The 21,197-nt window shown below is 33.3% G+C and overlaps 3 protein-coding genes across 6 annotated transcripts; 1 reads left to right on the top strand and 2 right to left on the bottom strand.

The window, feature by feature from the left end:
* Nucleotides 1–6: 6 nt before the first annotated feature.
* Nucleotides 7–2,916, bottom strand: LFY (floral meristem identity control protein LEAFY). 2 transcript variants are annotated; one of them, XM_088878472.1, is made up of 3 exons: nucleotides 2,431–2,916; nucleotides 1,896–2,278; nucleotides 7–509 (listed from the first exon to the last, which is right to left on the bottom strand). In XM_088878472.1, exons 1-3 carry the CDS (start codon nucleotides 2,861–2,863, stop codon nucleotides 144–146), a joined length of 1,182 nt encoding a protein of 393 aa, XP_088734598.1. In that variant the 5' UTR covers nucleotides 2,864–2,916; the 3' UTR covers nucleotides 7–143. The 2 variants fall into 2 exon arrangements, with proteins under 2 accessions (XP_088734598.1, XP_011073600.3); XM_011075298.3 differs by having other exon boundaries at nucleotides 1,896–2,275.
* Nucleotides 2,917–11,895: 8,979 nt separating this feature from the next.
* LOC105158289 (Tetratricopeptide repeat (TPR)-like superfamily protein) lies at nucleotides 11,896–15,192 on the top strand. 3 transcript variants are annotated; one of them, XR_016064706.1, is made up of 3 exons: nucleotides 11,896–12,261; nucleotides 12,934–14,570; nucleotides 14,667–15,192. XR_016064706.1 is itself a non-coding variant. In XM_020692813.2 (2 exons), the coding sequence occupies exons 1-2, from the start codon at nucleotides 12,138–12,140 to the stop codon at nucleotides 14,451–14,453; spliced, it is 1,644 nt and encodes a 547-aa protein (XP_020548472.1). In that variant the 5' UTR covers nucleotides 11,896–12,137; the 3' UTR covers nucleotides 14,454–15,192. The 3 variants fall into 3 exon arrangements, 1 of the variants encoding a protein (XP_020548472.1); XR_016064707.1 differs by having other exon boundaries at nucleotides 12,934–14,666; nucleotides 14,767–15,192; XM_020692813.2 differs by having other exon boundaries at nucleotides 12,934–15,192.
* A 52-nt stretch (nucleotides 15,193–15,244) lies between these two features.
* LOC105158288 (uncharacterized) lies at nucleotides 15,245–19,718 on the bottom strand. Its single transcript, XM_011074987.3, has 6 exons — nucleotides 19,413–19,718; nucleotides 16,869–17,127; nucleotides 16,760–16,796; nucleotides 15,867–15,972; nucleotides 15,647–15,757; nucleotides 15,245–15,574 (listed from the first exon to the last, which is right to left on the bottom strand). Exons 1-6 carry the CDS (start codon nucleotides 19,542–19,544, stop codon nucleotides 15,458–15,460), a joined length of 762 nt encoding a protein of 253 aa, XP_011073289.1. The 5' UTR covers nucleotides 19,545–19,718; the 3' UTR covers nucleotides 15,245–15,457.
* Between the last annotated feature and the right edge of the window lie 1,479 nt (nucleotides 19,719–21,197).

Genomic DNA, 21,197 nt, shown 5'->3' with positions numbered 1-21,197 from the left:
ACATAATAGGTCAAAACAGTACTAGTACTACTACCACGACTAAAAGGTTAAGTTACCTTTACACTGGGCAAATTGAAAGGAACTACCATCTCTCATAGATCACAAGTAAACTAGAGCTTACAACTCAAACATACACACGTACATTAGAATGGCAAATGATCAGCCCCGCCACCAGTGATGGAGCTGGAGGCAGCGGCACTGCTCCTCTCGGCATGGCAGAGCTGGCGGAGCTTTGTGGGGACGTACCAAATGGAGAGGTGGGGATGAGCATTGAAGATGGCATCAATGTCCCATCCCTGTCTTGCTGCTATGGCCACCAAGGGCTTGTAACATGCTTGCCTCCATGCCCCGACATTCTCTCCTCTCTCCTTGAAAGCCCGCCTCAGAGCATTGGACGTCTCCTCATCAAGGCAGTGCAGGGCGTAGCAATGCACATAGTGCCGCATCTTGGGCTTGTTGATGTAGTTGGCCCCTGCCTTTTTTGCATACCTGAACACTTGGTTTGTCACCTAGACGAACATGAAATTGCATCAGATACATGTTTGCACGATGTTTGGACGTACGGATGACACATGCTCGTGAATTCTAAAAAAAGAGGATATGTGTCAATCATTCATATTGTGCGTCAGGGTGCAGCAATCTACAAGAACTAAACTTGATAGAGTTTGTTATGTTATAAACTTTGTCCTTAGAGATGAGTCTCTCGTGTTAACCTATTGAATATGATCAAACTGAGAACTGTCCAATTAAAAGTAACTGATTTATATACCACTGGTCAAGAGTAAATTCAAATTTATGTATCATTACTGTAGGAGAAATATGAGCACGAAAAGAAAATCCTAGACTAGTTCGAAACATAAGACATGTCTTGTACTAAAACTAGCAGTAACAGTATTTTGTATCACTCATTGATTTGACAACTTCCAACCACCTTTGTAACTCATAGTGCATGAGAAAACTTAGATTTTTGTTCAGAAAAGAAAAAGAAACTGCAAGATTCCACGTTCAAAGAATATTTACTCACTTCAATTGACTCTACTCTACCCCCCCCCCCCCCCCCCACCCCAGAAACATATATATACGTATATATGTATATATATATATAGAGAGAGAGAGAGAGAAGGAGAGAGAGAATATTGAAAGCAAGATTTGAGAATGATTGTTAGTTTCTGCAACAAATGTTGAGAGGGGGAAAGATGAAGGGAGAAATAGGGTGTGGATGTGGGTGGGGGTGATTCTTTGGGGCCCTTTTGGATTTGCAGAGAGGCCCAGAAAACCGTACACAAGCTGTCGAGTTCTCATGTGGACAGCTCGCACCCCAACCACACAGGCCCAGCTACTTTCAGCTGCTCCATGTTGTACGGTTCGGACACTCACACATCCACCACCACCATCATTACCACTATAACAACACTCCCACCCCCACCCCCACCCCCATGAACATCATCGCCACACTTCCCTTCCCTCTCTTTCCAATCCAACTGTTTTCTATGTTCTTACACTGCCTAAAAGTGCACCAAAGGACTAGAAAAACAAGCAACACATATAGAGATTATTACAAAAAAAATATATTACAAAACACATTTTGGTATGTATATGAAATACTAATAAAATAGTGAAACACATAGTCAAAAAAAATCATGTCTTGATTCTATTGACACTCTCTGAATTTATGCCGTCTAATATTATCGTTGATGCACTTGATACATTTTCGCTCTATGTTTTTTTTGACGTGGATATTATTAGTTATTAATTAAATGTGACATTTGAGTTATTAGAAAATAATATATATATATATATAGATACATATTTATCTTTTTTCTAAATGTTTAGGAAATTATAGAAAATGGAAGTATTTTATTTAAATATATAACAATGATTTTTGCTGAACTGACCTTGGTGGGACATTTTTCTCCTCTCTCCTTGGCTATGCTCTGGACTTGGATCAAGAACTCACGGCACTGCTCATAGAGATGGAAGAGATAATCAAGGCCGTTCTTCTTCCCACGCGCCACCTCCCCTGGCTCCGTCACGATGAACGGGTGCTCCCTCTGCCGCTCGCTTCCCCCTCCGCCGCAATTCTCGTCATCCTCCGCTCCCTCATTCTCATCATCGTCGTCATCCTCCTCCTCCATCGAAGCCATTCTAGACCGGCCCTTGTAATTCTTCCTCCTCCGCTGTTTCCTTCCACCCGCCGCCACGACCATCTCCCACACCCCTCCCCCGCCACTCCCCGCCGCCTCCTTCTCCTGCTGCACCGGCTCCTCTGACAACCCTACTTACGAATTTTAACATGGCAATATATATATATATATATATATGTTAATCATGACTTCATGTAAAAAATGTATTTTTATTAATTTTATCATTAGTGGATAATCCTATTCTTGTTGTCATGCATGCAGTTCATTACGTACTACAGATGCTAACCTTCTTGAGACAGTGCGTCAAGGGCATGTGTGGTGTCGCCAGAGAGGAGGTGGCGCCGCCGTGCTTCCTCCTCATCGAGGCGGCGCCGCTCTGCTCTGACGGCGGCTTTGATGCCGTATCTCTCCCCAACAAGGAGGTCCCACCGGAAAATCTGACAAAGGCTGTTCATCATCTCGTCAAGCTCTTCATCCCTCATGTCCAAGAGTGTGTTCACCGTGAATCCAAGCTCAGCTATTTTGGCAGCAGTGAAGTATCTGATCCCATAAGCTTGGAACAGCTCCTCCAAACCTCCAAGCTCTCTGGGCCTGACGGAGTAGGCAGGAGGAGGCGGCGGAGGTGGTGGCGCCACCGCCTCCAGCAGCCTGTTTGGCGGGGGCAGAGTGGTTCTTGGGTCCCACTTGAAGAAGCTTGCTGAGAAGGCATCAGGATCCATTTGTTTCCAACTTGAAAACCTATACAAACACACCACCAATTTGCCTTAGAACTTTATCCTTGTGACACTTGGAGGTTTGGTGGGGGGGGGGGGGGGTAGGGGTTAAAGGTGACTACTGACAAGGTTTTCTTTTTAATTTCTTATTTCCCAGAAAGTCCCTTTTCTAAAGATTTCATTTGCTTTCAGACACTAAAAATAAAATTTTAGAAAACAAAATTAAGTGATGATATTAAAACTGACACTAATTATATGTATAAAACTTACAAGAGTTCTTATTTTGTCATTACAATAATAATTTTTATAAGTTTATAAAAATAGTGATTACAAAAATACATCGATTCGATCAATAAACTAATCTATTGCAATAAACTCACATTAGAAAGATAAATAACCAAACGTATGATGAGACTCGAACTTTTTCGTGAAACTTCAAACATAACCACCTGGCTAACACATCATTAATAACAAAATTATCCTAAACTTCTCACTACTGACTATCAATATTGACACACGTGTAGTGACAAGCCCGTCATGACAATGACTATGATTATATCGTATTTATGTTATTACTAACATGTCATTATAAATATGTCACTAATTATCAGTACCGACAACTTAATTACTTAAATTCTTGAAAATTATATTATGAGAAAATTAAAATTGGTTGTAATAAGATTAGATTTTGGTGTCCTTGGAAGATCCGGCATGGGAATAACCGAATACGAATGTGGTAGCTTTTTGGTGTATGGATGCCTCTGCTACTGAACTGTAGCAGTAGTCCACTGTTGTATTGGCTCCCTCTGAGTCTGAGGGTACTTCTGTGTGTTCTGCTGAAAGCTGTGCATGACTCAATGCTTGGAAATGATCTTACAAGTAAATCTTGTCCTTGCTGCAATAATTCTATTCATCCCAAACCTAACAAGAATTTAATGTAGCACATTTATAATACTATGATGTTTGACAGCATTTGAAAAAAAAAATATTCTACTTTTTTCTTATTTGTTTATTCATTACAGTGAAGTCATGTGTTTGTACCGGCAAAAAAATTATTATTGACTATGGATTAAAATTATTGTAAATAATTATTATTAAATATTATTAAACAAAAGTTAATATAGAAATTTAAATTATTCAAAATGAAAACTATTTTGTCATCACTGTGAGTCATACCAAATATTTTTACCACACTCGCAAAAACTTCTGCCAACAACTATTGTGTGATTGTGGTTAATAATTATTTATTACGATTATTTATTTTTAACCATATTAATTAGCCATAGTTAAATATTAAATTTCTTCTAATGTTGGCAACATTCTCTTGGTGCATAGCTGAATTGATTTTTTTATTCTAAATTTTGAATTTTTGATAAAATTTAATATATACACGTTACATATAAATTTTTTTCCTAGATAAAGTAGATGGAGTCATCTTTGTACATACTTGGGGTGAGTAGATAAATTAAATTTGTATTCAATTAAATGGTGATAAATATCAAATAATATATATTAATTATTAATTATAATATGTTTTATTTATATTTTAAATTTATTGAATTAATTTAGATGTAAATAGTTAATTTAATTAATATTAAAATATATATTTTCGACATCAAATTAACGGCTGACAAGTATGAATATTGAAGTGGGTCAATCAAATCATATTTCACAGTGAAATTTAAACCAAGCCAATGACACGTGGAGCAACTATATGTAACCTCAAGTCAAATCAACATAAATAATTTAATATTTATCTTTTTTATAAATATTAAAAAGATAATGTCAAATTAACTAACCATACCATTCTAAATACATAATATGTATCTTTTTAAATTAAATTATAAAGAGATTATACAAAAGGTGTTCAAGTATATCACAATTCTACCTCTTCGATACCTATATAAAGGGATTCTTGAAACTTATTCAAGACACACACATGGGCATAGAGAACGAATGATGGAGCAAAATAAAAAGGCCAAATAATTCTCTTTAGGAAGCTTCTTGAGCTCAAGAATATTCAAAACATTCAAGGCAGAGATCGAATCATTCGTCGAAGGTGGACAATAAATTGTAGCATTTAATTCAAAATTACAAACGTTAAGCCCTCGAATTAACGTTATAAATAAATTCCTAAAAAAATTCAAGTGGCAAATTCATTTTTCTCTTCACACACTAAATGAAATTTCATTATGGTTAATTACCATGATTAAAAATAAAAAATCATAAAATACTAATTAACCATGACAGTGCAACTGCTATTAGCTGTTGTTTCCACAAGCAATGCGAAAATATTTGCTACAGTTAAAAATTATAGCAAATATTTTGGTTAGAGCTAAAACCATAGCAAATGTAGAAGAATCGTGGTCAACAGTTAAATTTTGGCATCGATTTTATTTGATTGTGGTAAATAATAGATTTACTATGATTTTTAAATTAAACCATGGTGATTTATAGTTAGGGAACAATAATTATTTTTGTAGTGACATGCATTAACGTGCGAAAATGTATAAAGGTAGTTGGATTAAGAAAATATTTGTATGACCTGCAATAAGTTAGTAAAAAAGTCAATTGTGACTACATATGGATTTTCATTCAATTTATTTGTTAATATCAATAAATTCACCTTTTTCCTCATTTCAGAGAATTCTTCTTCCATTTTGTTCAACTTGCGAAGGAGCCTAGGTATGATCTTCTTTGCCCTTGTGCAAATTGGAGGGTCTTCCCATACAAAATATCCACATCCACTTGCAATATCATCACAATCATGAAATCTTCTTCCCAGATTTGAGTTTGTCAATGAGGTTCTTAGACATGCTTTCTTACCACATAACACATTAAAGTTCTGATTGTAGAAGTTGCATCACTTGACACCATCTTTTCAAAGATTGAAACTGGATTTCGATTGCAAGAGAAGAGACAAGATGATGGAACCCTAATTTCTAATTTTTCCTCTTTTCCGTCTTGCCTAGTGTAAATTTACCCCCAAATACGCATTAGTTGATATGCCACGTGAGAAGCATGTGACCACTTTAACGTTTTCTGTCAAATAATTGACGGTGGGACCAAAATTAAGACAAATCAAAAGATACTGTCCTGAAATTGAAATTTTTGTAATGAATGTGACCAAAATTGATCATGGCCTAATTTATGAGACTAAAAATGAGATTTTTCCGTCAATGGTACTAGATGTAATTTTTCAAACTACAAGAAATTTACGTGTAATTACAATAAATTTTAGGGGAGGATGGTAAAATTATCCCTTACAAATACCTAATCATATTTATGTTTGAACTCCTCCAATCCCCAATATGAATTTGGGAAATAATTATATCTATACCCTCTAACCTATGGTCTATTTATATGAATCCCTTATATATATATTTTTAAAAAAATTACACATATACCCATCAAAATCATCAATATTATTTGCATAAACAATCTTTTTTTTTTATAAAAAAATTACACATATACCCCTAAAAACAATGATAATAATACACAAACTATCCTTATTATTTGATTGCCAAGAACAATTTTTATAATTACATAAAAAATAAAAATAATTTATATAAATAAATCATAAATCAAGAGTATAATTATAATTATCCTAACAATTTATATAAGGTGTCATATGCATCATTAAGAGGTGCAAGCAAATCAAGACTATGGGGGGTATGTTTAATTAGGTGCATTGCAATGTCTGTGAGAGGGCTATCTTACCCTTTAGATGCTTCCATAGTTTGATGATAAAAGGAGGTATAACTTAGAACTCTACTTTGACTTACCAGTAACATGGTTGTTTAGTAGTGAATTTCATAATCCTCCACTTTAATAATAAAAGTTCAAATTTTAGTGACTATATAGAACACACTACCATATATAAATATATTTATTATAATTTGACAATGTCTCATCATAATGCTTGATCCAACAAAAATGGAATTTTATTGAAAATATAGAGCTTATCACTATATAGGGATGTAGAATTGGCTAGTGTTGAATGATAACGAGTCGATATTGCTTTATCCAATATAGATAATGTCTGACCATAAGTTGATGTTACTTTATTCAGTAAACCTATTGTGTCGGTTGGATTAGAATATGTGTTTATTCTTGATAATGTCACGTTGCCATAAATATGAGGTTTTAGGGCTTAAAAGCCACCTAAATTCTTTACTTTCAATTGATGTGGGATGGACACGTGATGCATGCCAACACCATCTGGCCCTAAACCAAGCTTGAGATAGCCTCATGATGCATACCAGCACCATGATGCAACATATGATAATATGCTTGATATGCCATTACGCGAAGTATTATCGATGAAATTAGAAGTACTTAATTAAAAACTCATTCAAACTCCTCGTCTGCAATTTATGTGGGACATATACCAGCATCACATAATCATAATTGGTTTAACCCAACATAACATTTCATTATAAAACAAAACAAAAGAGAAAAAAAATAGAACTCTTAAGTAAAATGACACAGAATACCCTCGGCGCGGTATCATAAAAACCAGGCGATAATTTCTCACAGCTCTAAATATATATATGAGTCATACCTGGCTCCACACAAGAAGTTAAAACCCTTGTGGCAGGAGGGGGAAGGGGGGTGGGGGGGGGGGGGCTGTGTTTGAATCCATAGGGAGACATTTAAGAAATAGTATTCCTTGGCAAGGTGAGAGCAGGCAAAGTACAAAGAAAAGTCAGATGGTCATCAGGGCAAGGAGGAAAAGAAAGACAAAGGGGGACAGAGACAGTCCCTTATAACCTTTGCCCTCTGAAATCATCTGCTGAATCAAAACAATTTATGTTAATAAGGCTGTTGTTGTTTTCGTACTTGCTCATTATTAATAACAACTCTCCTTTTCATCCCTTAGATTGTGGTGAGAAGCCCCCCCTGACCATCTTCCCTCTTCATCAATACACGCCCACTGTGTGAAAAAGTGTGGGTTAGGCGTCTCTCTTTTGTGTCTTGTCCTCTCACATATGTATTGATGAAATGTGTGTTCTTGAAGAATAATGACAAAAGGCAGAGGAGGTAATGGTGGTGGTGGTGTGTGTGATGAGCATGCAGTGAGCAGGCAGCGTTGGCATATCTGGAAAATCTGTACTTGCAACGTCTGCGACTTTTTGGTGGAATTTTCTCTCTACCACCACATGACTGAATATATGGCCACTGCCCTTTGCAGTTTTGCTTTATGTTAGGCCATTATGGTGAATGTGCATTCGAGGGATGCATGTGTTGAGAAAAAAGCATATGTTAAAAGCCTAGGATTTATACGCGTTGCGCTGTGTGTGTTAAACTAGGCTGCAGGCTGAGTTTAGTCCTGGTAAACTATTTCCTATTTTTTTTATAAAATTATAGCTATACACTCTACAAGTTGTTAGTGTAATAGTTTCAAGGGGTGTCCTTCTAACTTTTGTACAGCTATACCTCCTGAGGTGTTAATATAATATTTTTTAGGGGGTGTCTATGTAAGTTTTTTCTTTTAATAAATGGTGTCGTTCTAATTATAATTATAAATTCATGGGGTATAACTATAATTTTACAATAAATAAGAGGCATTTATGTACTTTAACCTAATCTTATAAGGTAAATATGATTTACCCTCTTTTTTTTTCATGCTTTTAGGAGGGAATCCGCTTTTTTTGAGGGATGATATTCAATTTGTTTGAAAATCATCAAAAAGATTGAGGAATCAAACTTGTGTGTATACATACGGATCAATTTATTCTTTGGTCCTTCCTCTTTTTGTTTATTCACTTTTAACCCCTCTAGTTCAATACGGTCAATCTATGTAGTCCTTCATACTTTATTTTTGGAGCAAATATGGCACTTTTATTTTTCCAAAACACATATTATCTAAATTTTAATCATAATGCGCTTGCAGTCTTTCATAAACTTTTTCAATAAAAAAAAATAGAACGATCAAAAATACTTTTTTTAGCTAACTGCAAAAATTACTTTTGTCAAAGTATCAACAAAAAAATCCAAGTCCCTATAGCAAGAATATAAATGTAATAATGCTTACAAGTTAGCTCAAACAATGTGAAATAAAATTGATTATTGTCTAAACAAATACAATGAATTTATTCTATCATATTATTCGATCGAATGCTGTATAAATTTTTTTCTATAGCGCACGATATATGTACTATAAAATTATAAATACAAAATGGTTAAATGAGATAATTGTGAGTATACTTACATAATAATTTTTATATTAGTATCTGATAATTTAAAAAATTTAGATTTCGAATTCAATAAATAATATGTATTTGACCGTTTTCAATGAGACCCTTTTAGTTGTAGTTTATTTCACCTTGAATTGAAACATGTGTAAATTTGGTCAACGAGGGCATTAAATGAAACTATCCAATCAACAGGTGACACGTCATAATCTAGGGCAGTGTACGGTATAGGAACTGATTTTCTTCGTCATGGGACCATGCTCCAGTCCTATGATCCTATCTATTACAAGTTGACATCTATCCCAAACCATCAATCTTTCTGGATAACTTTAATTGAGATTATTTTTTTTAAAATAATATATAAATACAAAAGCTTGAAGACCTTTTAATTTATTAAAATGGATTATGGTGCAAGTAAGCTAAACTAAATATATATATAGATAAATACAATGTAACAGTATTTTCGTCCCATCAGAACGAGTTCATTTCTGGATCCGTCCTGATATTGACCCACATATTGAGTTTCACATAGTTAGTTTTTGATTCTTGATGACGATAAGTCAGTTTTAAAAATTTTAAATACAAATTTTTTTATTTCCCTTTTAAGTGTCATCCCTATTTTTTTTTATTTTGATATAATAAAAAGAATATGTATAAAAAATATAATAAATGAGTGATTATGATATGCAACATCATTAATAGGAAATCTCATGGTATCTATAGTGCCATGGAATGAGATGTTGAGAGTATTACACAAAAAATATAAATGTACTTTGAAAACTTTTTTGGTAGAAAGCCTAGTTTTATATTTTCAGAAAGGGATTTAAGTGTAATTAACACATTTTTTTAATAGCAGATTATCTATTTATACTATTATAAAAAAAACCTTTTGTTGTACTAATTTTTAAATATCCAAATTTACCTTTATTTCATTTATTCTCTTTAAATTTTTTTGGTCAAATCAGTAATTTTAATAGTTTTTAGTAACCCCTCAATTATATATAATAGAACAATTGAACAATGGTCAAAATTGAAGTATTGAGGTCAAATATAAATAATAAGAGATAATAGATAATAGATATGTTCAACTAAAAAATTATTCCAATTTTAAAAGTACGCGTTGAGCTAGAATAAAGATGATCATACCGAATATTATAAATTTAAAAAAAATTAATATTGATACATATATATATATATAAAGTCAATTATTATATTTTTTTAAATCTGACATTGAAGATACATTAATTATATGAGAAAATCTAGGTGTTAGAACTAAAATCAAAGATATCATATAACATTAGTAAATGTAAATAAAAGTTAATTAGTAATTATATTTTTTAATTAAAATAATGAAATGAAGTGAAGTTTTCTTCGTATTAAAGAAAAATAATTAAAATGCAGTGTAAAAATTTAATTAAATTATAAAATAAAATAGATATATAATGTGCACTAAAAATATATATGTGGGGTAGTGGAATTTATATATATATCAGAATAAATATTCTCAACATCACAAAATATAATAATAAACAAGGGATGTAATTTAAACATGTCAAATGCTTTGAAAATTATAATATGTCATTAATGCCTACCTACCAAATAGAAAATTTTTACAATTAAAAAAAATTCAAAAAATTCTAAGAATTGAGAATTTAGTGAAAATTGATCACTTTTGATCAAAACACACCCTTCAAATATATATATATATATATATATATATATTAATAGATTTTAGTTAAAAATAGTTCAAAAACTTAATTTTATAAAATTAATGCTCAACTAGAATTTTTATCTTATAGTTTTGTATTATGTATTGATGATTTTTTCCCGTGAACTTTCGTAAAAAATATTACAGACTAAATAAAAAATACTTTGAGCAATAAAATTAATATTAAAATGATACGAGATTGAAATTTTATGAACTTTAATATGTTATTCAGGTGAATTATTGTAATTTTTTTTTGTTTAATAATTTAATGAAGGCAAAATTGCAAAATTGAGTGCTGAAATTGAATGTCTATTGAGTGTAAATTCCCAAATTCATGGGATAAAAAGAAACCCTAGAAATCCCTCTTAATACAATTCAAATTTTGTTGATCCAATACCCATTGGCAATGACGAGCCTCTGGAGAGCAACAACTGCTATTGCAGCATCAAAGCTTTGTTTGCGCATTGCTAATCTGTTGCTGCCACATCTCGAAGCCAACACCTTCACCAACGCCTCCTCCAAGTTTCCCACCATACTCGGCGCCTCCTAATCGTCGGCCCAAGGGATGGAGGCAACAAGTTCATACTATTCATCCCCGACAAAACTCTCTTCCCGTTCGGAGAGATTCTCGAGAAAAAAAAACTGAAAATTAAAGTATATGAGTAAGCAATTAGGAGAAGGGGGATTTTGAAGGAATAGTCGTTTTCAAATTTGAGGAGACATTTGAAGTGATGAGTGTTTGGGTCGCAGGGTGAAGGGGATTATTAGGGGTTTTTCTTGATAATTTGAAAATTTACAAGTTAACAACACTTTAACACTAAATTAATTTTTTTTTCTTGCCATTTGCCACGTTAACATTCATGTGCGATGCTGGCTATGTAAATGAGGCCCATTTGGATGTCGGAACGATTGCTATAAATTTAAAATATAAAGGATTAAAATTGTCAATTCTATAGTTATTGGATCAATTTTGCCATTCCCTATACATATAGGACTAATTTCGTAATTTTACCTGTAATTAATGTATTTATTCAGTTTATCAAAATATGTATGATTATGTGTGTAATTATCCAAATCCAGCCCAAACCCGCTAACATGATATGGGCTATATTACTCGAAACTTTGAAGATCCATCAGCTTCAAACCCGGGCCCTCGATGGGCACGCCCGGTTCAATTTTCCGCCCGAAATCCAAATTGGAGCAGCAAGGCACCAACCCAGGCCACCCCAAGAACAACTCGGTTTGGTGCAAATTTCAGATCAACTGAAAAAGAGGGGGAAAGCTGAAAAGGGCAGAAAACCCGGCTTGCTAAGGGGAGCAGATTGAGAAGCTGGAAGTCTACTTATGCAATGAATTACGAGGGAAATGGTAGAGAATGGAAGTCGTGAGAAGGAGACTTGTTTCTCCAGGGTCATCACTTCGTTGGAGCCATACAACGATTTTCACTCCAAGACCTTATTCAACTGTTGCTTCACCGCAAACCCTTTATTCAGTATCAGGTTATTCGCCTCGCCTTTTGTCTAATTACGGTTCTTGTCAAGTTGTTTCTCAGTTGTGTGTAGTATTTTGAAGTGTAGGTCCTGTTGTATGACTTTAATAGCTATATGCTGTAGTGTTGTTTGATTGTGTAGTAAATGTTACTGGATATGCCTTTTGTTTCAATTGATAGTAGGCTTCTCGGGTTCAAAAGAAAAAGGAAGTGTTGTTTTAGATTAACTTTGTTTGGAGGTTGATAAGTTCTCCAGCTGTATAAATAATGAGCTGCTTTTTGCACTCTTGCTTTATTGTTCAGTTGGTGATCTTGAATGAGAAAGAGCCGAACATTTTTTGGTTTTTGTCTTTTATAGTTGACGTTATGAGCTTCTATGCTTGTGTTATCCTTTGGTGCGCTGGACGGACATTTTCTAGTATACAGATTTGAGATTATGGAGCGAGAGCAAAAGGGATTATGCTGATTGACATAAATTTTGTGACTGGTGTACCTGAGGCTGCCGGATGTTGTTGTGTTCTTTTGCTGCATTGTGTTAATGCTTTGTGCTTTACTCTTGGTTTTTAGATAAGCCGTGTTTAAATTTTGTGAAGATTTAGCATGTGGAAATTTGATTTGTTATGTACTTGATGGATTTTCCAAGCTCTGCAAGTGATTGTCTTTCTTGTGTTGATACCTTCAGATGATCAAAAACTTTTTCGCATTCTTGAATCATGCAAGTTAAGCCCTGATTTTAGAACTGCAGTTTCTGTGCACGGTAAAATCATTAAACATGGGTATGGAACATGCCCATTACTGTTATCGATGTTGACAAAGGTGTATGTAGCTTGTGAGAAACCCAACCTTGCTCGCCAACTACTCAGTGATGTCTGCTTTTTGAATTGTGATGTGGTCTCTGCCAATCTGTTGATCGATAGTTTCATGAAGGCTGGGGAAATTGATGTTGCCAAGAAAGTATTTTCAGCATTACCTGCACGAGATGTGGTCACATGGAACTCGACAATTGGTGGTTGTGTCAAAAATGGATTCTTTCTGGAGGCAATAGGCATGTTCAAGGAGATGTTAAGGACAAAATTTGAACCGGATGGGTTTACTTTTTCTTCCGTCATAACTGCATGTTCAAGGCTTGGAGCGCTTAATCATGGAAAGTGGGTGCATGGCTTAATGATAGAGAAAAAAATCAAACTAAATTATATATTGTCGTCTGCCCTAGTAGACATGTACTCAAGATGCGGAAGAATTGAAACAGCAAAATCTATATTTGATGCTGCTCAAAGAACTAATAATGTTTCCATATGGAATGCAATGATAAATGGGTTGGCAATGCATGGTCTTGCTGTCGATGCAATTTCGATGTTCAAAGCCATGGAAGGGGATAATGTTTCACCTGATGCAGTAACCTTCATTGGTCTTCTCACAGCATGTAGCCACTGTGGTTTTGTAGAACAGGGTCGCAAGTATTTTAATCTAATGAAAAATGATTACTCAATTCAGCCGCAACTTGAGCATTACGGAGCAATGGTTGACCTCTTTGCAAGAGCAGGACTTCTAGAAGAAGCTTATGCAATGATTAACAAAATGCCAATGGAGCCTGATGTTGTTATATGGAGGACGCTTCTTAGTGCTTGTAGAACTCTCAAAAATCCTGAGTTGGGCGAAGAAGTTGTTGCAAAAATAAAGCATCTTGGTAGTGGGGATTATGTTTTGTTGTCGAATACTTACTGCTCGACTAAGAAATGGGATAATGCAGAAACGGTGAGATGGTCTATGCACAAGAAGGGAGTTCGTAAGAGTACTGGCAAGAGTTGGGTTGAATTGCATGGTGACATCCACCACTTCAGGGCGGGTGATAGGTCGCACCCTGAAACTGAAGCAATCCACAAATTATTAGAAGCTTTAATCCATCGCACTAAAATGGAAGGTTATGTCTCCTCACCTGACTTAGTTTTGATGGATATATCAGAAGAAGAAAAGGAGGAAAACTTGAACTATCACAGCGAAAAATTGGCCTTGGCATTTGGGATCCTGAAATCCAGTCCTGGAACTGAAATTCCAATTTCCAAAAACCTGCGTACTTGTGTTGATTGCCACTGTTGGATGAAAATCGTGTCTAAGGTATTACATAGGGTAATAACAGTGAGGGATAGGATTCGCTTTCATAGGTTTGAAAGGGGCTCATGCACCTGTGGTGACTATTGGTAGCTAATATTGGAGGCTGCAAAAATCACGAGATTTCAGTTTTAAAACTCAGACTTGCTGTTACCGACTATGGAGATGAACAAGAAGGGATAAGCAAGACCAAGTTAACCGTCAGTTAAGGTGCTACAGAATTGCTCGAGAAGTACATTATCTGATTGAATACTAAACCTTCTGGTGACAATGCTTGGAATGAAATTTACATCTTCGATTTTGCAGGTATGTTATGTTTCATACTACCAAGTAAACACTAGAGAGCAGCTACCTTGACAAGCTGCAGTATTCATATAATGAAAACTTATGCTGCTTCTGGAGCTAGGGGACCTGTCTGGAGGTTTGTGCATAATTCATTACAGAGCTAAAGGAAGGCCTTTCGGAAGGTAGGAAGCCTAAACTGCTTGTGGTGGGTGTTGGACAGAATATTTCTGCTATTGCTGAGAACCATGTTCTGCCACAACTCAACTCAATAGAGTAACCTTCACCTCGTTTCCTCATGAGTTATGTCCCATTAATAATCGAAGTTGGTTGCTAACCGGAACCGAGAGCATACTGAGTACGTTTCTTCTTGAAACTACTATCTTCTTGTCATTTCTCCTAGCATGTTTTGATTGTAATTTATTTTTGTATTTATTCAAATTTAACAATTTGCTGAAAATTCAACTTGAATGTATTTAGGCATTTTACTGTTGGTCTATCAGCATGTCATAACATTGAATTTGGAAATGAAATCTCCTTTTTTCTTAAATGAGTTCTGATATCTGCTTCCTTTTCTTTCATCCTTCCTTGTATACAAGATGTTAGCAGAATGTGCACATTAATCCATATTACCTGCTCAATATATATAGATTCACAGGCACCTAGCATCCATACAAACACTACAGTCCTCATTTTCTGGACTTGAAAAGCAAGCAGGAACTCTACATACGTCATTGTACTACGATCCATTTTGTGTAACTGCTTGCTGCAGATGTAAACATCATACAACTTGCACGGTTCAGATGCATAACCCCCTAGCCGTTTTGAATGGGAATTAGCTCCAGTTTCCCTCCATAAACCTCTGGAAGCTGGCTTTCGTCTATGTCCTCTAGCAGAGTAGCATGCAGTCTCTTGTTCTCCACAAACACGATCTTGTACAGAGGAAACACAAATCAGACCACCATCATTGTGCAGTAAACTTGAGAAAGCGAAGAAACTTTTACCTTCTTCCTGGTATTTTTGTCGATGAATGGTGCAACGATCTTCCACAACGTCATAAATATATATGGTACGTGAATGACGTACAATTTTCCGAGTCTTTCTGGGTAGTATTCCTGTGATCAAAACTAAACACTGATCAGCAGTGGGTGGATTTCTCATCTGATGGCTCCTTTGGTTTTTACAGTGGTAAAATTGAACTAACAAGGTTAATTGTTTATGAACCTGTAAAATGTTGATAGCTGCAATAGTTCCACGAACATCGCTGTTGCAGTAGCCAAATCCTTCAATATCTCCAATAATTGTGAACTTCTCTTGTCCATCAGGAATTCTGATTTACAGCACAAAATACTAAAACTCAGTCTACACTCTCAGATTTATAGTCTATCAATATAAATTATTCATGTTTTTTAAAAAAGTTACACATACACATGTCAGAAAAGTCATTATTTACCCAAACTATCCTTCTTTTTGAAAAATTATACATACCTCCCAAAATATCAACATTATTATACAAAATTACAGACTATTCATATTTTTTTTGTTGTCGTAGGTCATTTCTATAATTATGCAAAAAAACAAAAAAAATAATTTGTATAAATAGGTCTTAGAATAGAGTGTAAATATAATTATCCAAAATAAAAAGATTGTACTAATTTTGGTTTTCTTTTCTACTCCAACATCCCAAAATATGTCAATTCTTTTCCTTTTTGTTAATCGGGAACATAATAAAATAAACTCTTTTTCTTGAAAATACCCTTACATTAAAAAAGTAATACTTTGACATCACTTTATCTGAGTTCTTGCTTTTGAGGGCAACAATGCAAGTATATACAAAATTTTCTCATTTTTAATTTTTATTTAAAACTAAGCCAAATTAAATACTTTTCTACTTAAGGAGAAAATTGGTTAATTGCATTTTACCCCCTATGAACAAAATAATATTAGGTAAAGAAAAATTTGAAAAACAAATCTACTACTACCCATGTCACTAGGTAGATGCTGTCAATTTTTTAAAAGTTCAGGGATTACGTTGTCATTTTTTTGTTATCTAGAGGAATTTTTTGCCTATGAATAATTTTATTGCCTTTTGACCCCAAAAAAAAAAAAAATTATACCTGGAACACAGTCTATCAAGCGCGAACACCAAGAAACCTGAAAATCGAACCACGAAACGTGAGAAACAAATAGTTAAACATTTATTTTTAAAAAAACGTAAACACGAACGTCTGAATTCGTCGACGCCTCCTTTGGCTGCAAAATGTCTGGAAGCAAACACAACTGCAATGGGACGGCCTTGCTTGTCTCTGCCTTGCATGAACATCTTCTTCTGTTCTATTTCATCCCTAATCTCAGACTCCGAAATATAACCCTTTGGAACGAACGTTCTCCTCCATGCTAAGTATTTCAAGAACATCGCCGACGCTTTCTCCACATCCAGATCGCGTGCTCGAAGAAACCTTCTCAGTGTTAACTCATCTATCTCCTGCCCACCAGTTCCGTAATAAATCGTCACTCAACATGTGTTACTAATTTAATTATTTATAAAACGTACGATATTCTTGTCACATGTTTTCTTGCTCCTGACAACTTTTAGAGATGAATTGTCATTAATTAAAACTATGAGACTTATCATTTGTAACAAAATGAACGTTCTTGTGACGTGTTAGGAGAAATAGTGTTTCCCGCTCTACTGATTACCGGATTCTCATTAATGCTCTCGTAAGTTACAAAACGAAAACTTATTTTTAGTCGTTGCGTAAAATTCCATTAAAAAACTCACTTTTAACAGTATCTTACCAAATGATTGAAATGAGACTTTTTTTAATTTATGAATCACTAATAAAAATTTCGTAACTAATAAAATAAAAAATATACCGATCTAAAATACAGAACGAGAAACACAATTTCCCCTTTGTATGTTACATTGAATGTTGATGTTAGTGCAATAATGAAAAATGATGAAGACCCTGAAGTCAATTTGGATTTATTTGATATTTTCCTACCTAAGTCAAGCATGCATTAAAGACATGGACAAAAAAGAAATATGTCAAGTTTGGCAGAAAATGATAGTAACAATACTTTTGGATTTTCCCTTCCAAAAATCCTAATAATTGAAAGATGTCACCCCAATGTATAAGTAAAAAAATATATATACATATATTTCTAATCCAAATTAAATTTAATTAGTCAGCTTAAATCAATCACACGAAAAATATAATATTTTTATTATATAATTAGTGTATATATAATTTAAAAAAAATAATCAATCACACAATAAATATATTATACTTATTATGTAATTTATTTAATTTGACCCAATCATATTTATTTGAATAATTTAACACTGCAGTTCATGCTGGTTGTGAGGTTTACCAACCAAACAAAAACGACCTCATTGGAAAGTATATATTAGCCGTGGTCGTGGCACACCGTTGTTGTTGTACGTATATAATAAATAATTTTTAATTTTAAAATAATATAAATAAAAATAAATGAATAATTGATTATATTAGTATAAATATTTATATATATAATTAATATTTTAAAATTTGATATTGCAATATTACAAACTACTTATTACGAGTAAAAAGTAACTATTTTTTTAATTTTTTATAATGATAAAGATATTATCCTCCGCTGTAAGGTGAACTTAGATAATTATTTATTCAGGCACGTGACACGTCAATGTGTTTACTTGGACTTGATTTCCATTACTTGCTCTCAATTTTAAATTCTGAGTCAACTGCCTAACTAAATTAAATAATAATTTACAACTCTAGAAAATCATTAATTATGATACCAATGTTAAGACTTAATTGCATTTTTAGTCCTACAATATACTCTTTTGATATTTTAGTCCTATAATTGTTTAGTATTGTATACTATATTTTTTTTTATCGTAATAGGGATTAAAGTACTAACTAAGTATAATTATAGGACTAAAATATAATTCAGCCCAAAAATTAATAGAACGAGCTAGGTCTTTATTGTTCTGCCGTGTTTGGATCTTGAATTCTAAGGAAGAAAATGCTGAGAAAAAGTGTTCCTTATTTTACTTTGAAAGAGGTGAGTTTGTGGTTTATTTCTCAAACATTTTCCTTTTTACTTCTCCCTCAAATTTTTCGATCCAAACACAATATTATTATCACTACAATACGAAGGATAAACACACCTCAGAAAAAAAAACTACTTCAGATAAATCTGAATAACCTTAATTAGATTGGAGTATTAAAATTTATTATATAGTAAAGGCTAAATGGCAATTTTACCCCTGAAATCTGAAAAATGAACAAAAACTCCCCTTTGAAACAAAAAATATAAAATAACCCTTTATATTGTAGAAAATGAAGCAAATTATCCCTCAATCATTTGAATAAGAACGTAATTTATTTTATTTTTCAAAATATTTTTTTTAATTTTTTTACTCATTTTTCATATTATAGATAAGTTGCATCCGTAGTTTAAATACAAACGCAATTTACTTTATTTTTTAAAATAATTTTTTAATTTTTTTGCTCATTTTCCGTACTTGAGGGTAAATTGCATTAAAATAATTAAGTTATAGTCAAAATTTTGCCGACTGTTTTGTGACTTTCAGTTACCTCTGATCCCAAAATCTCCACACGAAAAGCTGGAGGATCACATGATCATCAATCTTCATAGAAGAAGTAGAATCGCATTTGGAGAAACCCGAGAATAGAACAAAAACAAAAAAGAATGGTGGTTCAGAATTGAGATTGTTGATGAAGAAAGCGGTGGGGTACCTACCTTGCAAGAGGGATCTTTGGTATCAACAGTAGCTCTCATGAGGCGCAGCTTTCTCTTCTCATCATCATCAGCTTTTTCATCTCTCTCTTCCAACACAGTTTGTGGAGAATGAAAGATGTCTTCCTCTTCCATTACTGTCGAACCTCAGAAGCAGTTTGTGTGTGTGTGTTTATAGACATAAATAAGTGTAGAGTTATTGCCAGTTGTAATTTTGGGAGCTTATTAGGGAATAGATGAAAGGTAGAGGGGAAGGTGAATGGTAGGTGTAGAAATTAATCGCCCACTGTTTGAATTTGTTTTTGTAGATATTTTTTGAGTTTTGGGGTAAAAGAGTGTTCGTGGAGATTCTATATAATCGCACTATGGTTTTGAGTTTTGGGGTTTACGTATAATTGCACCAAATCTAAGGGGAGGATGGTGTAATTATCCCTACTTATATTGATGTATTGATTGAATTGGTGAATTGCTCAGCTTAATGAGATGTTGATGTAATCATATAATTATCACTTTAAAAAAAATTGTATTTGATAATATAACTGTTTTTTTGCGTTGAAAAATCTATACCTTATATATATATATATATATATATATATTAAATTTAAGCCCCTTAGAGTAACTTATTTGGTACTTTGAAGGGTCATGATTTCATTATGTCATAAATAGTACACATTAATTTAACTCTAAAATTTTTTACGAATATAAATAAAGATGATGAATTATTACCTAAGTTTTTGAATAGAAATAATATATGTATACTTTCATGCTTGTTAAATATTAACATAGATATAAAATAGATATTTTTTTATTAATGCAATGATTATTTCTAATCATATAATTTATAATGTCTTGAATTTATATTTTTTAATAAATATAACATCAATATCAATCTTATTTTTGTTTAGCTATAATAATTTATGATTAAATAATAAAGTATTTTCTCTTTTCGAATGCAAGAAAATTTAAATAGCAGTTGAGAGAGAGAGAGAGAGAGAGAGAAAGAGAGAGTTTTTTTTTAAAAAAAAATTATAATATTTCAAAACATCTTATTTTAAAATTTTATAAATTTTCTAAAAAAGATTTTACCAAATAAAATTTTGGAGCTTATAAGCTCAGCCAAACACCCTAAATATCTGATAACAAGGGTTGATTTTTGAAAATTTCGAATCCTAATTAATTGCTAAAAGTCCGTCTCAAAAACCAACTCTTCTATCACTGCACCAACAACATGAAGATTTCGTTTTGTGTTTTGAGTGAATAATATTTGTCTTTTAGGTTTGGACATAAGGGTATGGGTCCAACAAACATGCCGTCATGTTCTTAAGTTATAATTGCCCCAAGCATACGCACCTCAACTACTTTGCTATTTCTAGCTACCGTTTTCTTTTCCTCATTAACTATGGGAGGTCTACATACTTTACGAAAATTTGAGCTTAAAATATCAAAAAATTTTATTCAAATTAAATTTGATTAAAGTAAAAGCAATCATAATATAAGTGTAATATACTTGTTGTGTGATTGGTCATTATTTTTTTGAACTATACATCGATCACACCGTAAGTATACTGTATTTGTTTTATATTTGGTTCAAGTTCGATCAAGCTCAATTTGAATTAATTAGAATTTCTCATGGAATACCAAGATAAACTTCAAACATTACAAAAAAATGTCTCAAAGCTTTTTTTTTTTTTTAATTAAAATTCAATTAATTAGGACCTAATGTAGTGAACCTGCACCCATGAGAGTCAGGTAAAAATAGCACTAGATAGGCCTCAGTTATAATCCTTT

This window comes from Sesamum indicum, linkage group LG3 (genome assembly GCF_026168435.1).
Source record: "Sesamum indicum cultivar Baizhima isolate 11 linkage group LG3, ASM2616843v1, whole genome shotgun sequence".
NCBI lineage: Eukaryota > Viridiplantae > Streptophyta > Magnoliopsida > Lamiales > Pedaliaceae > Sesamum > Sesamum indicum.
This window is presented reverse-complemented; position numbering and strand designations above follow the sequence as displayed.